Below are 23,738 nucleotides of genomic sequence, written 5' to 3' on the forward strand. Positions count from 1 at the left end.
GTCCCTCACTTGAAATAAGATTAAAGAGATGTATAGAATGTGGGAATCTGTGCAAAATTTTGTAGGAAAGAACCAATCGAATAAAGCTGTAGCAAAGCGAGCAATGAATCTGTTCAACGAAAATTCAATTCCACATTTCTGAAAAATCCTAAAAAGGAGGTAAAAGTAAGTGTAATTAGATAGGGTCTTTTTCAAAGTTATACAAAAAGAATGTTTGCTAACTGAGAGTTTGTAAATCATTTTAAACAATAGTTTTCCTTTCTCTTGCATCATTTAGAGTAAGTTAATTTGTAAACATTATCGTATTGTATGTTTATTTACGGCATTATTATATTATAACCACGCATGCACTGCCATGCAACTGCATTTTTGATTGGGTTCCTGTGTTTTAGAAATGTATGACATCCATATTTATTATCAGAAACTTTTTTTCAGCCGCCTCTTTGGGCATTTTGCCTGTAATAGCCTTTGTGTATTTGTATTATATATAATTTATTGCATTACTTATTAATTACTTATTATGCTATTATTATTTAGTAATATTCATTGAATGCCAATTTTATTAGTCATTATTATATGAATGAATAATTGTGGAACAAATTATCTGAGTTTCCATTACTTCCTATGGAGAAGTTTGATTCGATGCATATGAGCGATTCGGATAACGAGCACATTGGCGGAATGAATTAAGTTTGTTAACCAAAGTTTCACTGCATTATCAAACTGGATAGAGTCAAGGAAACTTTTAATGTGTGTTAATAGTATTTCACCAGAGGAACATTTTCTGTTTCACACGATCTCAACAATTCTCATTGATGTGCACGTTCATTATTTATTTGAGGTATACATCCACATGCACAATTGTCTCATTGTCTTATGAAAACTTAAAAATTTCCTCAAATATCTTCACTTGAATCAAGATGCAAGTTCTTTTATTCTCAGAATGAACTCAGGAGTAGTTCATTCGTAATAGTAGTGCATCAATAATGTAGGTTATTTGAGAGAAAATGAAGTCCACATAGATAACAAGGTTGCCCTATTTCTTACATTTCATTAATTGGTAAAATTATAACACAACAACACATTTCAGTGCTGCCAGAAATAGTGCTATCATATTTTATGATTTCAGTAGTATGTTTTGATTTTTTCAGGGGTCAGATCTCGAGTACAAAAAGTCTAAGTAGTTAAGTTAATCATAAATAAATGTAGTTGAATTGTTCATTAAAGAAAATAATTGATAGCACATTTATTGCTCAGATATATCACCAACTTATCATCCATGATTCGGCATCTCTCATCTGAATCACTCTCACATTTACTCATATTATTTAATCGGATCTGGGTCAGTCATTCATTTCCTGACACCTGGCGAGCAGCCATAGTTCTTGCATTCCCGAAGCCTGGCAAAAATCCTCAACAACCGAACAGTTACCGACCTATTGCTTTGACCAGTTGTCTATGTAAGCTCATGGAAAGCATGGTCAACTATCGCCTTATGCACTACCTTGAGGTTAACAATATTTTATCTAAACATCAAAGCGGCTTTAGACGGTTCAGGTCAACAACATGCAATTTGTTACGCCTTGAGACATCAATAAGACAAGCATTTGTGAAGAGGGAGCATATGCTAGCCATATTTTTCGACATAGAAAAGGCCTACCACCGTACTTGGAGGCACGGAATTCTTTCCGACCTCTATAATTGCGGCTTGCGGGGCAACTTGCCCATTTTTATTAAGAACTTTCTCGCTCGACGCATCTTCCAGGTACGGATCGGAAGTAAATTATCAGCTCCCCAAATCCAAGAACAAGGTGTACCTCAAGGTAGTATTTTAAGTGTTACACTGTTTATTTTAAGACTCAACGGTGTGTTGAACCAACTTCCGTTGTCTGTCACTGGCGCACTTTACGTGGATGATCTGTTGATGTCATATCAATCAGTAAATATGAGGACAGCCGAGAGACAATTACAAACCGCACTCAACAAGATCAGCAAGTGGGCACATAATAACGGCTTCTCATTCTCCGCTGACAAAACTGTCGCTATGCACTTTTGTCGGCGTCGAGACCTACATGATGACCCACAATTGTTTCTAAACAATAGTCAAATACAAATAGCAGAAAATACAAAATTCCTCGGCGTCACATTCGATAAAAAACTGACTTTCAAACCTCATATTGCGCAATTAAGAGCTCGTTGCACGAAGACGATGAACCTCTTGAAGGTCATCTCGTCTACATCATGGGGAGCAGACCGTAAGGCACTCATTCACTTGTATAAAGCTCTAATAAGATCAAAGCTCGACTACGGTTCCATTGTATAGGGGTCAGCACCTCGGAGCTATCTGAGTGTGCTTGACCCAGTTCATCATCTTGCTCTCCGCATTTGTTCTGGAGCTTTCCAGACTTCCCCTATGGAGAGTCTGTATGCTGAATGCAACGAGCCATCTATTACAACAAGACGCCAACAGCTTTCTTTGAAATATTATATTAAAATGAAATCTTTACCGGTCATCCACTTCATAATGTCATTTTCAATCCGTCATTTCATAGACTTTTTGCTGCTCGCCCTTCATGTGTTCCGTCTTACGGTCTTCGTATGAGGGCACTTGTGGAAGAACTAGAATTAGACATAAGTTGTGTGGCCCCAGTGGCTTGGCAACTGGCACCATGGGAGCAGTCTCTGCCAGATGTCTCTCTTTCATTATCATTATACCCTAGAGCCACCACAGCAGATGTCATATATCGACAGATTTTCTTTAGGCACAGGGGTAGGTACAACAGGTACTTCCCCATATATACCGACGGCTCCAAGAGCCCTGGCCATGTCGGTTGTGCCTACATCTGCTGTGAAGAGACATGTTTCAAACTTCCAGACACATTCACTGTATATTCGGCAGAACCGTACGCAATCCTTCAGGCGCTACGTCATATACGACGCAAACGCCACCGACGATGCATCATCTATAGCGACTCTCTCAGCACATTACAAGCACTGTGTTCCTGTACGTTTCACATTCATCCATTCATTCATGCCATTTTTTATGAACTACATTATCTCACTCATCATGGTACCACAGTAAAATTTTACTGGGTACCAGGTCATGTAGGAATACCGGGCAACGAAAAAGCAGACGACGCAGCTCGCACAACAACTAACATTGATAATAACCTTTTGATACCTGCCAGTGACCACTTCTCAATCCTCTGGGAAGTGGCAGGAGCACTGGAACAATCAAATAAATAATAAACTTCATGCCATCAAGCCTACACTTGGACTTTGGCGTTCGAGCTGCAGAACTAACCGAAAGGAGGAAGTTCTGCTGGCCCGGTTACGCATAGGACACAGTCGCCTAACACAATCATATTTGTTATTCCGAGAGAGTCAACCAGAGTGCCCTGATTGTTAAAGTCCATTGACCATTGCTCATGCTTTTACTTGTTTACATCATTGTCATCATTTTACGACCGCTTTTGGTCAGAGTCATCTCTCACTTCATGACATTTTAAATGACAATAGCGATGCATCTCACATTTTTAAATTCATCAAGGCCATTGGTTTATATGACAAATTATAGTTTTTACAATTTATGTCATTGTTTTACGTTTCATGTTCCTTTTTATATGTTTTAGTTTTTTGACATGACAAAAGGACATTTTTCTTATTTTTATGTCATGTTTTGGCGCAGTTTGGCCAAATTGGTCCTTATGCCAATAAATTGAAAATCCAATCCAACCAATTTATCAACTGATTTATTGAAAATTTGAAATTTTTCATGATTAAATTATAAAAAAAAAAATTTTAAGCGGCAAATTTATTTAAAGAACTATACCATGCACACCACATAAATTCATACATGTGTATTATAAAGATAATACAAATCTAAACCGTTTTCAAATAAAGATTCCATAAATGGGAATTTTTCCATTTCCATCATTAAAATAAAAAATGTTCATACTTTTGGTGAGGGATCCTTCAAAATTGTTGTGAAAACATTCAAACTATTTACACCGGATTCCGCAGAGGCACAATTTGGAAGAAAATACGACCAGTACCCAAATATTGTTTTCTTGTCTTCTGCCTGAGAAAAAGTACAAAATATTTAGATATTGAAAAACCTCATAAAATTTAGTAATTGATATTTTTTGTGTCAAAATATAGTGTTTACCTGCCTATAAAATGAAGATTACACTTTTCCTTTTGTTGGAAGGTAAATTTTGCAAACATGTTATGAAAACTGTTATCAAGAGAGGGAGGGGAAAACAAGTCTATACTCAGGGGTTCTTAAACTTTCACCATCTGTGGCTCCCATTCCCAGTTAATGATTCATTTGCGGTTCTTTAAAATAGTTTAGTAGATATTTTCACTTATAAAAGAACAATTTCAAAGCATAAACAAGTACACAAATGACTAGCCCCAGCTCACCATGATGTTCCTGACAAAGGTTGGCAATGACCCTAGGGGCTATGATGCACGCTTTGAGAAACACTCATCTAGGGTAATAGCAGTTGCAGTTTTTCTTTAACTTGAGTACACTGGTACATAAAATGCTGCTGTACACATTATGGTTAATTAAATTATAAATGCAATCAACGATTCACATTTTGAATACTGCTCGGTGCTTGAGGTTGTGTTGCTATAATATTGATCTTCCTATGCAATATTATGCACAGAAATTGACCAATAGGCAAGAAAAATTTATTCTGTTATATTCTCCAAAATCAAATGCATTGCTTTTACTTAGAACTTCTCATATAGTGCTCCAGAAGATGATGTGGAGAACATGTTTCATTCAAGTTGATTATGGCACACTCAAGTATACAGGGTGATTCAGAAAAGATGGGAAAAACTTTAAGAGATGATAGTACATACCAATACAAATAATTGTCATCAAAGAATGCATGGTCTAACAAGAAATACAAATGTAGTAGTGCGTTTCGAAGCGGCTGCTCTGCAAACGTTAATTTATCGGGAGAAAAAGAACACAGCATGCATGCAAATGTAACCTGGGGAAGAAGAAGAAACCGTATGCAAATCTGTGTTACAGTGAATAAAAGGGGTGGACACCAGCCCTGTGAAGGTTTTCCAGCGTGCAACCGTTCTAACAATTGTAACGTACAGGATAATGGTGTACTTTAATAATACTGTAAAAGCAGACGTGCGTGAATGAAATGCATATCTGCATAATGAATGCGTAAATGAAATGTATGTCTGCTTTTACAGTATTATTAAAGTGCACCATTATCCCGTACGTTACAATTGTTAGAACGGTTGCACGCTGGAAAACCTTCACAGGGCTGGTGTCCGCCCCCTTTACTCACTGTGATACCGATTTACATACGGTTTCTTCTTCCTCAGGTTACATTTACATGCATGGTGTTCTTTTTCTCTAGATAAATTTCAACAGGAAAGCCATTGTAACGTTTGCAGAGTGGCCGTTTCGAAACACGCTAGCGTGTTTTCATTTCATGTTAGACCATGAATTCGTTGATGACAATTGTTTGCATTGGTGTGTACTATCACCTCTTAAAGTTTTGCCCATCTTTTCTGAATCACCCTATATTGTACTAAGTGAATATCTGGCCATCACTCACTGGTGTAAAAAAAGATTGCCAAGATAATTATACGGATACGGTATCTTCATACATTTCATACAAATACAAATACAATGCCACAACAGGCAAATTGCCCAACGAGGTGGCTGACTTAAGAACATCATGGATCCCGAACCCTTTTTTACCCTACCTACTACTGCTACACCACACATGCACCCCGCCCACAACCCCCCGCGGAACCCCCAACGACTCGGTATATGCAGAAATGTGCGTGTACGTGTAGTGAAACCTGACGTGAAGTTTTTTTTTGTTTCTTTGTAATGCTTGTTATGTGTAGTGCTGCCATCTGCCACCAGTTTTTCTAACTATGAGTGAAGTGTTATGATTGAAAGATTTTTCGTTGTAGGACTGTTGCTCTCTGTGGCGAGACTTTTTAACGGGGAGATCGGCTCGCATTTGCGCCTTGAAGTTGGGAACTACAGAAAACCAACTTCAGCCGACCACCACTGTGGGGTTCGAACCCGGATCCTCGCATCGCGAGTCCATCACTATAACCACTCGACCACCACAGCGGTGAACAGTTCATCTTCATACAGTTTGGGAAATGGATAGTTGTAAAATTTAAAGCTCGATCCCTTCAAGGTTCAGTTTTAATTTTTAATAACCAAGAATTAAGTTATATTCATATAACTATCTTTAAGTTCTCATGTACAGTGTTGGAAAATATCCATAAGAAAAACCTGCTTCCTTCTTAATGCTTATATGGGCTTATATTTCTTTATGTTTACATAGTTTCATGTAGTTACACAGATACATTATTATATTCACATTACATAGTATTATATAATGTGAATTTTTTTAGTAAAATCACTGTTGAATCAAAGTTGTGTTTCTTCTAGATTGGTCTTAAGCATTGATCCAAGGAAATCAGTACCTTCATGATAGCTTGCAGAACACTATATGCATGCTGTCTTATGCCAGTATGCAGCTGCTTCACTTTCAGAGCACTATCCTCTACATCAGAGAAATCAGACTCTGAACTGCTAGTGAATCCCCATTCTTTGTGTTCAGTTGCTTCTGAAGTTTTTAAAAGTGATAACGAGGTCCCACTATAGTCACCCATGTTGCCATTATCTTCTGCATCTGATAAATGAAAAGAAAAGGATTAAAAAATATTCTAAAAAACATGGAATAAGATAATTGGGAAAATAAAAAGAATAGAGGGAGCATAAGCACAAATTAAAAAATCAATAAAAAAAACTCAGTCAAGACTATCCAATTTGTAATTCTGAACTTTTTTACTTTCAATTTTAATGAAGAGTATTTTTTCTCAAATAATTTGGACACACACACTCTTTTGTAATCACAAATTGACAGAGAATAATATATTTTTATTTATATTTTCATTTTTAATTTTTTACATGAGTTCTGTTAGCTGCTCACCTGCTTCGGGATCTTTCTTTTTGTCATTTTGTTTTTTGCTCACATTCTTTTTCCTAGGGCGGATTCTGTGACCTTTACGTTTCTGCAGCTAAAAGGAAAAAGGAGAGACAAATTTTTTGACTCTGAAAGTAAAAAAATGCATTTAAAGTGAAATACTAAAAGATGTTAATAAACAGGAAATAGAAAATCTTCAAACAGTCTGATAAAGATAATTTACTTGATTTTATTACTGCTTTTACAAATTACAAGAAATCAGTCAATGATAAACTTGGCAAACTATTTCTAAGATGAAAAATAACTACCATATATTCCAGAATACAAGGCATGATTTTTAAAATTTTCATAAGTAAGTTGTAATAAGTAAAGTAAGTGTTTTCCTCCTGCCACCATCATGAAAGGGGGTGTAGTGTTTATATACTAATAACTTTTAATTTGTTTATAACTTAATTTTGTTTATAACTTTTTTGAGCATTGATCAACCTAAGCGTCTAAGAAAAATATACAATGATCACAATTAATATAATTTCTTTCATCAAAAATAGAGAAGTTAGTATTATACTCATAGTTAATACAGTATGTAGTCAAAAATCATTGGTGTATTAATTTCATTTAAAGTTAATTAATCATATGCAGTCCATAGGTCTGATAAAAATCTACTTGAAAAAGATTCATAGCAATTTCAAAACTACCTAAAAAAATATTTTACCTGTTGAGTAGATTGATTTTCAAAGATAGATCTCTAGATAGATTTTCAAAATAATTCTGGCCATTCTTTTGCCTCCTTATACAAACAGTTATACATCACACTCTTCATTGTCTCGTAAAAAATGTTTTTTTACGAGACATCTCTGAAGTAAAAATCTGAATTTGTATATATGAGGGCCAAATTAAAAAAAAAAATTAAAAGAATTGTGTCAAACACAAACTACATTACTTAGAGATCAGTTTGATACAGATTTTTTTCAAAACGAAAAATCATCAACTTGTATGAACTTTGCTCAGCATGTCTAACATTTTTGGAAAACATGCTAGGAACTCATTATTTGACATCATTTTTAAAACTGCCTCTCCTTTCTTCAAAACTGCCACTGATGAGAGAAATGCTCTAAGCCTTCTCACTGTGAACATTAGTGCCCAATATTTGGTTGAATAAAGTTTGTGACGGGATACTAATACAAATTTTTGAGAAATTGTCAATGCACATGTTATACAAAATTATTTTAATACAATTTGTGGAATCAGAGTAATTCTCAGAGATTTTCACAAAAATTAAAAAATATTTAAATGCAAATTTTTTTGAAATTTATGTCACTACTTAATGTTGATGAAATATTGTTTGTTTTCTTGGATAAAGCATGCAAAGAAATGTTACATAACATGCACGCTGTAAAAATACTTGTACTTAGCATTATAATATTTCTCTTGAGTGACGAACAGATTAATTAATATATTTAATATATTTCTCACTTTTTTAGAATCATCTTCATTCGAGTGTCCTTGATTAGGTGCATATAGGTTGATTAGAGTAGGGTATAAAATAACAGCTGACATTGATGGCTGCCCAGGAAAACCACAGTACAATAAAGCCTGCACAAAATTTATGACAAAAAGTAAGTAAAAACTAAGATTGTAATATAGGTAAAGACTCTATTCAATAAATTTTTTCCACATTTTTTGCAATTCTGTTATTTTACTATGCATTGAAAATTAAGAAGCCTTGATAATTCTTAATATTATTTCACATCTTCTGCAGAAGATAATGAATATGATCTTTTATATATATATATTAAGATCTTTTTGCAAGAACAAATCCTTCAATATCATTCTTAGAAAAACATATAAAATTGTTTTCTTTCTTTACATATAAGGAAAGAAAACAGAACAAACAGAAAGAAACTAAATTCAAAGAAATTCTCTGTATTCTCCTTCCAGAAACATGTGAAACATTTTAAATTACAGATTATATTTTTATAGTATAAAGTATGTTAAAAATATTGTCCAAAGTTGAATGGGTAAAGAAAAATATGATATTAGTTCATCTATAATGTAATTGACACCAATCAGGAAGCTATTGCCGTTGCGGAGGTCGAGTAATCATAGTGACAGAATCAAATCGTGAGGTCCCGTGTTCGAACCACACCGGCGCCACTGTGGTGGTCACCTGAAGTTGGCTTTCTGTGGTTCCAAACTTCAAGGTGCAAATGCGAGAGCTGATCTCCCCATTACAAAGTCTCACCACAGAGAGCAACAGGCCTACAAACAATACAAATATTCAGTCATTACACTTCACTCACTTCAATTCTGAAATATAGATGGCAGCACTGAAAATAAGACACAACACTAGATACACACTCAGACTGTAAGGTATAAACACACTTCTGGCACAATTAACTAGGTAGTAAATTGTCCATGGCAATAAACCTGAGTTGTGCTCGGTTTGGGAAAACACCAGGAAGCTATTCAGTCAACAGAGAATTCTCTGATTTATTTTTATAATTCTTATCCAATATCAAAGATGAACACTTCACACTCACTTCAAAGCTTAGGATCACATGTATTTGATATAATGGTGAATATTATTCTTTTTCTTCCGATTTCATTTTATCAAAAAAATGTCATCATGAAATGAACTTTCAATTTGACAGGCTAACAGGATCAATGAACAGTCATAAATATCATAAACTTTTATTTTGAATATGAATATCACAACCCTTATACAATATAAAGACTCCCCATTGTCTCCTAGAAAAGATGTTATATCAAAAAAAAAAAAAGGATTTATTGTACCATTATTGTAGAGGAATGGTCATTATAACAAACAAGACGTTATCTTTTTCTACCATTTTTTTAAACAAACATTGCCAATAACTGAAAATTAAAATTTACCTTGATCAAACCAAGTAGTTCTCCCAATCCTTCAACTGACAAAGCTTTTGAAGCAAATACATTTTCTAAGCTTCTGAGAGAAAATATCAATACCTGAAACAGTGCACAAAAAGAATTTTATTCTATACATATTCTTTAGACATGCTCATAAGTAGTGAAATATAAATGAATAAAATCTGGTAAAATTATAGGATAGTCCCCATTGCTCTGCTATACAAATTTATCATCATTACCATATAAATTTTCTAAAGGAAAGTCAAAATAAATAAACCACCTTAAATTAACAAAGCTTTGGAAATATCTCTTAACATTAGTGATTTTAATTTTCTCAACTTGATGTCATGTCATCCAATAACATGATATAATGCGTAACTCAGAGCTCCCACTCAAAAAATTAGAAAAAGTAAAAAAAAGCAGGACTATATAAAAATTAGGATGAGGCGGGGAGACCCCTACCCTTAGACAACTCTAAAAAAAACACCCTCTACCACCTTTACTATTGTGATTCGACCACACATTCTATGCCCAAAAATGCTTGTTTAGATGACTTATAACACGTCTTAAAGTTTGTCCCATGAATTTAGAATCACCCTGAATATAATCTACCACTACAACTAAACCAAATATGCACCTCGTCCATATTCCTCTGTGGAACTCCTAACATGTTGAAATGTGCGTGTACGTGTTGTGAACCTAACCTGAAATTTGTTTTTGTGCAATGCTTGTTTTAGTGCAGCCATCACTAAAACAAGCATTATAGTGGGGGCAGGTGAAAACTTCATTCATCAATAATGAAATATTAATGAATAGAAGGGGTTGTTTACATGCTTTTATAGAAAACAAATGCAAATTTGTCTACTCATGTCTATACACCATAAAAAATATTTTAGAAAATTAATTTTTCCACATTAAATTTTAAAATGTTTATTTCTATTCCAACTTCTACAGAAAGCTGCAGATAATGTGCAGTAATATACACAATGTTCTGTAAGTCTTAATTCGGTCTTTATCTCATCAACCATTTATCATAGAGGTACGAATCCAATTTAAAAAGTGCTCAAAATATCTTCAGAAATCTCACTGTGCCAGTTTTGACAGAGAGAGAGAAAATAGTGTGTCACAAAATAAAAAAGTCTTAATCTTCATACAATTTTCTCATCCTCTAACTTTCAGTTAGAAAGTTTTGCCCTGTTTCTCCTGACGCCAAAAAAAAGTTCCACATTTCTAACTGCAGTAATCACTGAGATATTTGAATTAAAAATCTGAGAAAAGTTGAAAAGTTGAAAAGCATAAATGAGGGAAAAGAATGTTGTCCCTTAGGGGGCGTTCAAGTATTACGTCATCATCGAGGGGGGGGGGGGGGAAGGGGGTTTCCGATTTGCTGACTTTTGATACAAGGGGGGGGGGTTTGGATAATGCTTACGTGATCAACCACCCTTTATGAAAATTGAAAATATGAGTTGGATTCAGAGGGGCAGAGCTGATGACGAAATTTTGCTGACGGGGGGGGGGGGGGGAGAGGGGTAAAAAAATGGCTAAAAATTTGCTTACGTAATACTTGAACAGCCCCTTAGTTTATGCTGTTCTTTCCCCAATTTTTCTCTGATTTTGAATTCAAATATCTCGGAGAATATTGCAGTTTAACTTTTGGCCGAAAAAAGACAGGGCAACAACTTTCTAATTGGAAGTTAGAGGACAGGGGACCGTTTAAAAATTAAGATTTTTATTTTGTGTACACTAAATTTTCACTCTCAAAACTGACAGAGGGTTATTTCTGAATACATTTCAAACTGAAACCATACCTCTACAACAAACAGTTGATGAGATATGGGCTGAATTAGGACTGTCTCTTACAGGGGACACCCTGTATATTCCTCTCTAAGAAATTCCAGTGTTTTTTAATACATAACCCATATACACAGGAAAATATGGTATAAGGATCTTTTTTAAATTATAAATGGACAAAAGTACAGGGCGAACATACAATAAGTTGGTCTATTCAGAATATTCTGCAGCTTTAACAAAAAGTCGCACCAATACAAAAATTTTCATGCATATTTTTCAAAGGATATGTTCAAGGATTCTACAATAATAATAAAAAATAGTTGAAAATCACTCAATAGAGGTCACTTTCACAAGTACATCACCATGAAAAATCATATGCATTTTGCATTCCAGTATCATACTTTGCCAGTGAGCCACAACCAAAAATAACTTGATTCGATCCCAGAGGTGAATAATTACACATTATTGGTGAAACACTGACACAAAAAATTTTCCAACATGAGGAGCAGCATCATCCTGCATGAAAGAGGTGAATTGAGATTTTGTCCCTTTTTTGTAGCCATAGTGCAAACAAGTTATGGGGCATGCAGCAGTCATGGGTACATCTGGAGACCACTGGCAGTAATTTTTTCACAAAAATAAGGTTCTGGGATTATAACATATATTAGTCAACACCATGATGACTTAATATGCCTTTTATCTGATGATTTTTAGACAACACATAATTTAATTAAAGAATCATATATTGAGCATATCTCTTGAATAATTGTGTGTATAAATTCAAAATAGATGTTTTAGAACCATGAATACTGTTAGTTCTCATACTCCAATATACAGAACATTAAAATTACCTTTTAGACATAATGTTATATACTGATGTCTTCTCACTCTATACTGGGATAAGTCATTATGTGTTGTAAATAATAATGTACCACTGCGGCGACCAACTGAAATTTTTACTATACCGCACTGCTGAAAAGAAATTTTCCGGAAACATTTCTTCTACTTAGCTCCTAAACTTTACAATGCCTTACCTTTAGAAATTCAAAAACGCTATTTTCAAATTAATCTTATCAATAGACGATATTGACGTACACTTTCATATACAATAGCAAAATTCGTATTACTTTTATGCCTGCATGTGCCATAATTCCATCAGCAACAGATATGAAATTTATTTAAATGTATTATATGAAAATTGTATTTGGATATAATGTTTTCATTTGTACTAATATATAATTATGAATTTATGTATATTTATAACTATTTATTTATACTGTTACATGTGTAGATGCATTCTATTTAACACATTTAATATCTAACCTTTCCCTTCTACTAATAGTTTGATCATAAAAATTGTCTATGGTTGAGTGTACAGGCACTGGCCTCTTGTCGACTAATACATATAATACTACATTGTAATTTATCACACAGCTTGAATTGGAATAAATTTGATTTTAATATATATATATATATATATATTGGTACAAACTACCAGTTAAAACTGCAGAATGGCCTGTAGAAGCCAATTTATTTTTGTGCTCACCCTATATATCTATACGTACTTTGCAGTTACTGATGTTTTCAATGCAATTAATATTTGATTCCAAAGAAGAAATGCAAGCAGCACAAATATCTTGTAAAAACTCCTCATAACAATTCACAGAATACCTTAATGAAATCAGTTCAGAAATATGTAAATGCAAGCATTAAGAAATGAAACAAGATATATTTGTCTTTAGTAATAATAATAAATATGTCAGTATAAATCAATTGACTACATCATTTTAAATGTCATCAAGAACAAATGGTAGACCTCATCAAACATGAAAAATGCAATATACAACTAACATAATATATTGTAATTTTTTCAATAAATTTCATATTCTACGTGAGTATAGCATCTGACATTTTGAAATATTAGAAGAAAATAATTTTCTTGAGAGCTTAATTGTTAAGAAACTATATAAGACACCATTCCTCAACCTTTAAAATTATTGTTTGATAAGGAAAATCAAACAATAGTTGTGGTAATAATCTTGTATATGATATTTTATAAAACATGAAGCTGCAGTAGAGTAATACAAATATATCTTTGATTAAACCAACCAGGGTATGCCAATTTAAATCACTTGATGAAAAAATCATTTACTTAAATCACAAAACTTAAATTTCATTTTTCCTTCACATAACTTTAATAATATTGACGTAAAAGTAACCTGGTATGCTATGCATGTAATTAATATGTGGTGAAGTTTTTAATCAAAAGAAGTATAGAACATCTTTGGAAAAAAATTGCAGAAAAATATAGGGACCTAAAGTGCAATAAGTATTTTCAAAGCATTAGAATGGAGTAATTCTTGGGGCACTAGGGTTCACCTGATAAAAAAGCAGAGAAATTATTTTTTGTACAAAGCCTTCAATTATATGCCTTAATTGCTGATTCAAAATAATAACAGATATTGTACCAACATAAATACCATTAGACTTTTTAGACTTTTTTTAATTTTGGTATTAAAATTTCAAGTTTGCTTGTTTTTTTAAACAAAACTCATTAAAGCTGTGAAAGAATAAAAATGTGTAAATTATTAAGCAATATCATGCAAGTCAGAAACACCCCACAATAAATGCATCCATCAATTGTGGAAGAAAAAATCTTGTCAATAGAATGTTTTTTATTTATTTGATGCTGAATGTCTCTTTGGTTGTACATTGAGTGAATCAAGAAACCAGCACCATATGTGAGATACTGAGTTGTTTCCAGGCATAATGGGGGTAGGAAGAGGGGCCTCATAAATAAAAGTACTTTCTCTACAAGAAAAATGTTAGTCTATAAAGTAAATTTGGGATTAATGACTTTTCATGTTACGTAAACACAGATTTTTGGTGTTTATATTTTTTGCTTATAGTGTGTTTGTTTATTGTTCGTTTGTAGTTTATTCATTAATTTTGTAAAAAATTTGAGGGATTAGATGAAAAAACAGGTAGGTTATATGAAAATATACATTCTTAATGGTTACCAAGATTTGTTTGATTTTAATTAACAAGCAGTCATTAATTAAAATAAAATAAAAATCTAATTTAAATAAAAAAAATCTTATTTTTTTTCATTCTCTGAAACCAATACATGTAAGTTTCATGTGATTGAAAGAGAATGATTCTTGATTAAAATAATACTGCCAATTTGAACATTAAGGGAAAAAATAACATTCCATAACTATTGAATGAAAAAAAAAAACTCACCTTGATGTAACACTCTGAAGACATTTCAGTGCTGAATATTGCACATTAACATCACTGCTTGCAGATATTGATGGTAATAGAAGGCCACTGGGACTGAGTAAGAGTGTGGAAACCTTCATTTAGAATAAATAAAAGAATAAACATATAAATAAATTATAAACATTGATAATAAGATTTATTTTAAAAAAATGTTCATTTAGTCTTTTAACTATGAAAATAGATGACATATACTTCTCCATATGTAAGAGATAATTTTTTTTTTCAGCATTAGAAATTTGTAATAAGTTGTTTTTATTAAGCAGTTTGCTAAGATCATTTTATACAAAAATGACAGCAATTCAAGGGTAAATGAAATGAACTTATTTAGAAAAGATAAAATATTTTATTCAAGATGCGAGTTCAGTTAACCAATCATAAAATAATAATAATAGTTTTCAATAATTGCTTGAAACAACAATCACTGAAGATCACGCATCTTAGCATTTTCAAAATAATAAAAAGAATGATACTAAATACCTCTTTAGATACTTCTTTTAACCTGTACAACAAACAAGATAATGCAAATAACACATCAGAGTAAACCCATTTTCCGCATGACTGAGCAGATTTCAGAACATACTTCAGCAAAAACTCTGCACAATTTTCGCTTAATGAGACACCCTATGTATGGGAAAAGAAAACAGCAATAATTAAGTGAAAAATTTTAGATTTTTATTCATACAATGTGTATAGTTTAGCCAGCTGTTTTAAAACAATGAAGAGTTGTCATTCATTTGTAGGAGAATTAATTATGTTAAATACAGTGAAATCTAAATATAATGATACTCTGCAAACCAAAAAAATCTTCATAGAATTATTATCATTATACTGAGAGGCAGCAGTTTAACATTACAGTACAGACATTTCCATGTTTCTAAGTGCAACATTCACTGAGATACTTGAATTCGAAAAACGGCGGAAAGTTAGAGAAAAAAAACAGCATTAAATGCAGGTAAAACTGTTTTCTAGAATTCAATGCTGTTTTCTACCCAACTTTCTTCCATTTTTCAAATATCTCAGTGAATATTGCAATTAGAAGCGTGGAATTTTTCTGTTGACATCAGAAGAGACGGCAACAACTTTCTAATTGGGTTTTTGGGCACACCAGAACTGAATAAAAAATTAACATTTTTACTTTGTTATTAGAGTTTTTCAACTGTGTGTATCTACACAACCCCTTGCAACATGAATGACATATCTGAGTACTGCACATTATTTTGATACTTTTCTAACTGTAAGTATGCCTCTAGGATCAACAGTTCTCCAGTAAAATGCCATATGCCCTGTTACTTTTGCATCCTGCATATTTCTCATAAAAAAGTAGCCAGGGGAATGACATTTAATGAAAACACTCAACTCTTTTTTCCTGAATAAATTTAATTTGTGAATTAATTTATAATTCTAATTGATTTAAAATGAAGCTCAAGTTATGGTTACATTCTTCTCTCTTAACCTTTTCAACACAAAATTTGATAGGTGGCAACTGGTGTTGGAGGATTTGAAGCAATGTTTTCCAAATGGAATAAAAAAAGGCTGGGGAGAATCTTCAAATCTTATTCAAATAATTATTTGGCCTTTTTTTTCAAATATTTAGAATTATGGAAAAGATTAAATATTAAAAGAAGTATATAAATCCTAAAACTATATACTATTGAAAAAAGTATATATTTTTGTTTTAAATGTTTTTAAAACAAATTTTAATTTAATTTTTAACAAATTTTAATTTTTTTTTAAATTTATCATTTCAAAATTTTAAAAATGGGCTGAGGACAGCCAGGAAAAGGACATTTCCTTAACAAATGAAAATTTTTTTAAGCAAATTTTAAAAAAATCTATTGATGAAAAAATTACATATAGAGTAAATAGACAGAAAAAAGAATACAAAAAAATTCTATCCCATTATAATATAAACTGAACTGCTGAGAACATAATTTATGCCAATTTCATGAGAATCTCCCTTACAAAATGAAATACAGAAAATATATTATGCTGTTTCAAAAGAACATCCTCTTATTGAATTTCAATTGTAATGAAACATTACAATTAAAATTCACAATATATTAAATATGAAGCAGCATTAAAAATGTTGTTTTTTAATTATAAAGTATGAATTAATTGTTGAAATACTTTTAGTCTGTGGAAGAAAATTTGTACGAGAAAGCAATATTTTGAGAGAATATGATCATTTTTCTCAGGAATCAAAGGCACAATGCTCAGCAAGAGTTCTTCAGCAGCCTGTGGAATAGAAGTATAATTAATAAACATTATTAGTAGGAATTTCATGATTTTATAATCTTAATAAAACAACTGAGGTAATACTAGTTTGTTTTACTTCAATCAATTTACAAAATAGAGAATTCGCTCAACTAAATGTGATAATGTGTTACTTGTGCATTGCACTACACGATTTCTCAAAGGCGGCATTGCCAGAAGAAAAATAAAATACCCAATTTGTTTTATTTAATCATTACTCCTCATTGTATTATCTTTCTCTCTCATTGCAAAAATGTAGGCTTGAAATAGTGTTCTAGTCTGATTGATCAATGTCAATTTATTATCTCTTGAATGTTATGTTCAGGACTAGTTCTAAGTAATTTATTATTAATTTTTATTTGTGCTCACATTTGATTTGTTTAATTTCAATTTTGTTAAAGCTCCAAATGAACACCTTTTAAGCTATCATGTCATTCAAGAAGTATGATAAAATATAGGTGCGCTGAATAAAATATTGCTACTGCTTAACTGTGTATGCACCTTGTACACTTTCCCTGTGGAATTTCTAACTACTTGGTACATGCTGGAACATGTGTGTGTGTGCGTAGTCCTGATATATTATCAGATTTATGCTTGTTTCATATTCTGTTTGGTGCTGCCACCGTCTTCTATATTTTGAAAGGAAGATGGTAAATGTTTGAATTTAAATTTTCTTCTTATGTACAGCGGGCCACAAAAGTTCAGACAGTAGTTGAGATCACACAGTATCTCAAAACTGCTAATTGCAAAACCCAAATTATTGGACATGTATAATGGTGAACATGTATTTTATTTTCAAAGTAGTAAAATTGGGCAAAATACTTTATGGACAACCTTATATGGCTTACTATCTTTGAAATGAAATACTCCATCACTGGAGTGCCAATGACAGAGAAGATTAGAATATTCAGTGTTTGGTACTTCAAACAAAACAAACAATGGCAATGACAATATAATTACAAAATAAACAAAAATACAGTGGAACTTCGGTTACGAGCTTAATCTGTTGCATCAATGTGCTCGTTATTCAAATCAAACTTCTTCATAGGAAATAATTTCCATTATTTCCTATGAAGTTTTATTAGTAATTTTCATTCACATGAAAATTACTAATAAAAACGTCATTCATTCAATAATGCAAAATAATATAATAAATAATACAATGAAATAAATATAATAATGCCATAAATAAACATACAATAACAATATATAATGTTTGCAAGTTAACTTACTCTAAACAACCAGAGAGAGGAAGACTATCGTTTAGGGTTACTTAAGGACTCACTTCTTCTCTATTTTTTTTGTGTGACTTTAAAAACCAACCCTATCTACAACACTTGCTTTTGCCTCTTTTTTTTTGGTTATTTCGGAAATGAGAAATCACTCCACCGTTAGACAGATTTATTGTTTGCACTGCTACAGCTTTATTTGGGGTGGTTCTCTTCTGCAAAGTTTTGCACAGAATTCACGTTCAACACATCTCTTAATCTCATTTGAAGTGAAGGACTCCTCATTTTTCTCTTCGTCTTCCTCAGATGAGATCCCATCGTCCCTATGAGGCGTGCAATGGGGATTCATCAGTTCGCCTGTGGATATGACCATGTTCTTCCACTATTTTTTGAATGAGGGGCTCATGAACCTCCAGTCCCATAGTCTTCCCCAAGGACACAATCTCTCCTTATTCTTGCGCTAGCCCCTCAAAATCATGTTCAATAATGCAATCAGCCCACAGTTTTCTCTAAGCACAATTAAAAAAATGCTTTAAGTGCACATATACGCATAGTTATGATGATACATCTAGTTTCATATCATAAACAGTGACATTCATACAGGAGTTCATTTCTTCGATTTAGGCAAGCTGACTGGACACTGTAGGGAAGAATATTACCAACAACCTCACAGCACGTGCGTGGAAGAAAGCGAAAAACCATCAGCTCAGTTGCGACAGCAGGAAAATAAATAAACAAAGTTCAAAATATTTGCTCGTAATGCGAAGCATTGCTCATTAATTGAATCAAAATTTTTGCTTGCTATGTGAATTGCTCGTTAACCAAACTGCTCATCAAGTTCCACTGCAGCATAAAAACAGTTAACACAAAAGTTATGAGACAGTAAAATTTTCAGCAAAGTAAAAATTACTAAAAATCTGGGGGTTTGATGTTCCTTCTCCAAAATAAGTATTTATGCAGGTTTCCATCAAAGAAATTGTCTTGCATTATTTGCAGCTAAAAATTATGTCAATAACTCTCGAAGAAAGCTCTAATATCTTTTACAGATGAATACTATCGATAATTTTTATAAACCTTTTGACAAAATGCCACAAAGACTTGAAATGGGTTTGAGATTGGGGTCTTATGATGCCCAGTCGAGAACTTCACAATTTTGCACATTAAACAAGACTTTGCATGACCTGTTGGGTGCATGGTCAGACTACGAATACGACGTGCCTGCACTTTATATTACTGAAACACTCACTGGAGACCAGCTAGAGGTTCACCAGATAGTAATAAATCATGGTTTAGTGTCTGTATGTGAAGCTGAGCAATTTGGTGACCCCTAAAAGAGGCTATTTACACCTGCTCATTGCAGCAGAATGCAGCTGAAATAATAAAGAAACACCTCCTCATCTATGACCATAATTAATCTGTGGTTCCTTGTAAAAATCATGAAAATATTATTCTCATCTATCTGGCCTATCTAACTTCCACTTCTTCTCATCCCTGAAAATAACTGAATACCATTTGGGTCCATATGACAAACACTTGTGAGACTACTGTAATATTTGTGTTTTTTGCTCACGTTGAAACATAAGAGCAAAAAAGCTGTTTTTTTCATAATTTTTTAAAATACTACCGTACTTGTTTCTCATATACATATAAGTATTGCACCCATTCACACTCACAGTCCAGACGACCTTTTAAATTGCTGTGCAGTCATCCTTTGTGCAGATGCCAGTCTTTGAATTCTTCTGTTATCATGGCCTTCCTGATCAGCCTTGGGTAATATATGTACCACCTCCAGATAATACTTTGTAGATAGGCATTTTAGAAGGTTGTAAGAGAACTGTAATTTCCAAAACAGTTGGGGGCCTTCCAATTTCAGCTTCCATATTTGATTTACTTTTTATCATAACTGCTCGCTGTAGCTCACAGCATCTCAAATAACTGATGCTATTCTTTGGAGAGCATAAATACTGAATGGCAGTGACATCATTAGTGGTGAATTCGAGAGTATTTTGACAAACAATCACGAAACTTCTTTATTGTGCCTAAATTTTTGCAAACATGAATATTGTTTTTTGTGGAAAAAACTTATTTTTATTATAAATTATAGCACTGTTACTGGTATTCAAATGTTTGAAGAAAATTTTTAGAGAGAGGGAGAGAGAGAGAAATAACTGATAATCTTCATAATTCAATTATTCTGCTTTTTTTAATTTAAGAGCCACTTTGATTGCTATCTAACTTTTGTGGTGCACTGTAAGTATCATGTTGAAGGCCTGCTTGCTCTCTGTGGAGAGACTTTTCAAATGGAAGACCAGCTTGCATCATGTCTTAAAGTTAAAAAACCAACTTCACCCAACCACCATTGTGCCGCCAACAGCGTTTGAACCAAGATAGTCACAGTAAGAGTCTAGCGTGATTTTCCCCATGACTGCACAGCAACTAAAAATACTGTATAATGTTTGGTATATGATACAGCATATTGTATTTTGCATTCCTACTCTTCATTACATTAATGTATACAGTATAGTCGATTTATAAGTGAGAGTGTGTTCATTGTGAAAGAATTCACTCACATCAACAGCTGTGATTCAGCCATATACAGTATATATATATATATATTATGTACATATATCAGGGGTCTGACCACCCAAAATTTGGGTTATTATTTAGGGTTCAAAAAAATCTGAATTTTAAAAATAAATCCTGCACAAAATTTTGGATTTCAAAAACAAAAACCCTCCTCAAAATACAAATTAATGAAACCATAAATTTGGCATTTTTTGTGATAAATTACCTAGATTATTTTGCTTCCCTCAAAATTACTTATTTTTCACAAAATCAATGACGCTTTTCACAAAATTAAGGAAATTTTTTACAAAAACAGGACCCTACATATATCTGCACAGACCCCCATATATATCTTACAATAAATAATGCAAATTCAAAATAATGTACTCGGTCAAATACCAAAATTGCATTTTACTAATGCTACATAGAAAAGACAAAAAAAGCAGTTTTTTGAATGCTATACTGTATTGACAACGTGATTACGAATCAAATCATAGCTGTTAGCCAGAGAAAAATTTTAAGCAAGTCGCACCCACTATTGTGTATTTAAAAAGCAATATTAAATTTATTCGCTATACGCCAATCATGTCTACCAAGGCGTATTAAAGGTTATTATTAATACACTTTGCGTATTATTAATAATTATACGCAAATTTATAATATTAAAACTACTTTATAGTATTAAAGTCTACTTTCACCCATGGCTGTTACTTATATTAAAAAAATAACTATGATGAAATTAAAAGAGTAAAAACAAGATTTAATTCAATACATCACAGCCAACTTGAAAACTTTTTAAACCACACATGTGCGATGGAGACTGTTCATGGAAATGAAAGAAATAATATAATTACTTTGTCCTCTACATTGATTGCTGAGTAATTAAGCGAATTCAGTTCATCGAGGAGAAAGTTGAGTTCATGGCTGTGATTCCTATTCAAGTTCTTCACTCTTTCGCATAGACTACGGAAATCGGAATCGCTCTGCATTTTACGGTAAACAAAAACCATAACATAATCGGCCTTGACTTACATTTTTTTGTGTTACTTTGAAATGCATTTTTGATTTAACACCAAAATTCAATTTCACTCGATGATTGCACTCGAGAAAAATAGAAGAAAAAATTGATATTTCTCAGAAAATTTTCATTTTCACACTGAAACTTTATTTAAAAAAAACTTGTATAATTTAAGAAAATCAATGAAAAGTTTCAGCATTTCAAAGGCTAAATTGATTCATTTTGTTTCCCCGCCCTTCCATTTATTTACAAATTGTAGTGTGCATAGGTTACGCCCCTCTCGCTCTGCGTTTGTGCCTTACCCTTTATTTAATTTTTTACTAGTGTTTCCCTCTTAAAGTACAGTTTTCTTTATTTATTATATTCGTAGGAGTAATTTTATTTAATTTCCTGAAGTGAAGGATCAAGGCTCTTGGTTAGGGCTCTGCCCGTTTCCGGGGTCTAGTTTGACTCCTTCAAATGTGCAGCTATGGCTGTTGAAATAGATACACAGCCAGCGGGCAGTGCAGACAAAGTCTCGTCTACAAGTCATAATTGGAATACTTTATTATCTGATGAAGACATCTTGGACGGTTTTGGTGAGTCCCCTCGCATTTTGCTAACTTTCAAGTTTTCGGGTGCAGAAATTATTCCCAGATCCAGGCCTTTGTGCCTGAAAAAGGATATCTGCTCAAAAATCTCTGTTCCTAAACACATCTCGGAGATTCGATTCACACGCTCAAGTGAGCTGTTAATCTCTACGGAAAATATTCACACTGCGAAAGAGATAAAAAAAATAGATATGATTTTGAACATTCCCGTTAAATCGGTCCTTTTGAAGGATTCGATTACCTCCAAATTTTTGCTAAATATTCCGTGTGATATTGCAGTAGTGGAAATTGCGGAAGAACTGCAATCGGAGGGGTTACAGGTCATCGGTATTCGAAGATTTATAAAAGAAAGAATTCCTTTACAAACTGTTCTGGTAACGATTCTTGGTAGGAACATTCCGCTGGAAATAAAGTTATGGTTCTTGATATTTCGACCACGTAAATTTATTGAGCGTCCTAATCAATGCCTTCGCTGCTGGAGCTACTTTCACCGCTCAAAGTTTTGTAGAGTATCATCTCAGATCTGCAAACGATGCGGCCAAAATCATAACCATGAAACCTGCCAAAACCCTATCTCCTGCATTAACTGTAAGGCTTCCACTCATCTTGCCTCTGATCGTCAGTGCCCTGCTTATGTCTTGGAGTCAAAAGCATATCACTATAAAGCCGAACATCATGTTCCAATAAACATCGCTCGAGAAAGATGTAAAATGAATTCCTCTTCATATGCTGCTCGGACCAGCATTTCCATGTCATCTGACTTCAGTGCTCTCAAGGCTGAGATCAGTTCCCTGGTCCAAGCGGAAGTATCTGCCATCAAAGAAATTGTACTTAAAGATCTGAAAATAAGTCTTCAGGAATCGCTGAATGACACTATTAGAGCGCTTATTCCCGAAATAGTCAATTCGGTTAACCTAGCTGTACATAAGGTGAATATAATACCGCCACTTAATTCGAATGTAAATATGGACACTTCTGGTCCTTCGACTGCTATCTTCAATCAACCTTTGCCCCCTGAGCATAATGATGATAGTGACTTTTCTCAAGATCCTGAATCGAATAAATTCTATACTTCTCCTGCGGAAAGGGTTAAACAAAGACGATTAGCTAAGAGACTGAAAAATGACTTGGC

At 33.2% G+C, this 23,738-nt stretch overlaps 1 protein-coding gene across 2 annotated transcripts in view; it reads right to left on the reverse strand.

Moving 5' to 3' along the window:
- The window catches only part of LOC149075492 (HEAT repeat-containing protein 6), a 38,543-nt gene extending 16,532 nt beyond the window's left edge, over positions 1 to 22,011 (reverse strand). The window contains exons 1-10 of one of the 2 annotated variants that reach the window (XM_089242855.1): positions 21,853 to 22,011; positions 17,079 to 17,186; positions 15,429 to 15,572; positions 14,913 to 15,025; positions 13,235 to 13,340; positions 9,885 to 9,977; positions 8,466 to 8,585; positions 6,999 to 7,086; positions 6,490 to 6,698; positions 3,959 to 4,081 (exon numbers count right to left, since the gene is read on the reverse strand). In XM_089242855.1, coding sequence (XP_089098981.1) covers positions 3,959 to 4,081; positions 6,490 to 6,698; positions 6,999 to 7,086; positions 8,466 to 8,585; positions 9,885 to 9,977; positions 13,235 to 13,340; positions 14,913 to 15,025; positions 15,429 to 15,572; positions 17,079 to 17,186; positions 21,853 to 22,008 — 1,260 coding nt within the window. In that variant the 5' untranslated portion in view covers positions 22,009 to 22,011. Of the gene's footprint in view, positions 1 to 3,958; positions 4,082 to 6,489; positions 6,699 to 6,998; positions 7,087 to 8,465; positions 8,586 to 9,884; positions 9,978 to 13,234; positions 13,341 to 14,912; positions 15,026 to 15,428; positions 15,573 to 17,078; positions 17,187 to 21,852 lie in introns of those variants that run through there. The other variant, XM_089242856.1, reaches the window with a different exon arrangement.
- Positions 22,012 to 23,738: the final 1,727 nt, after the last annotated feature.

The sequence above is a fragment of the Pholcus phalangioides genome, unplaced genomic scaffold (assembly GCF_987345545.1).
Source record: "Pholcus phalangioides strain wild (caught in Gottingen) unplaced genomic scaffold, Ppha-v1.0 ptg000015l_1, whole genome shotgun sequence".
NCBI lineage: Eukaryota > Metazoa > Arthropoda > Arachnida > Araneae > Pholcidae > Pholcus > Pholcus phalangioides.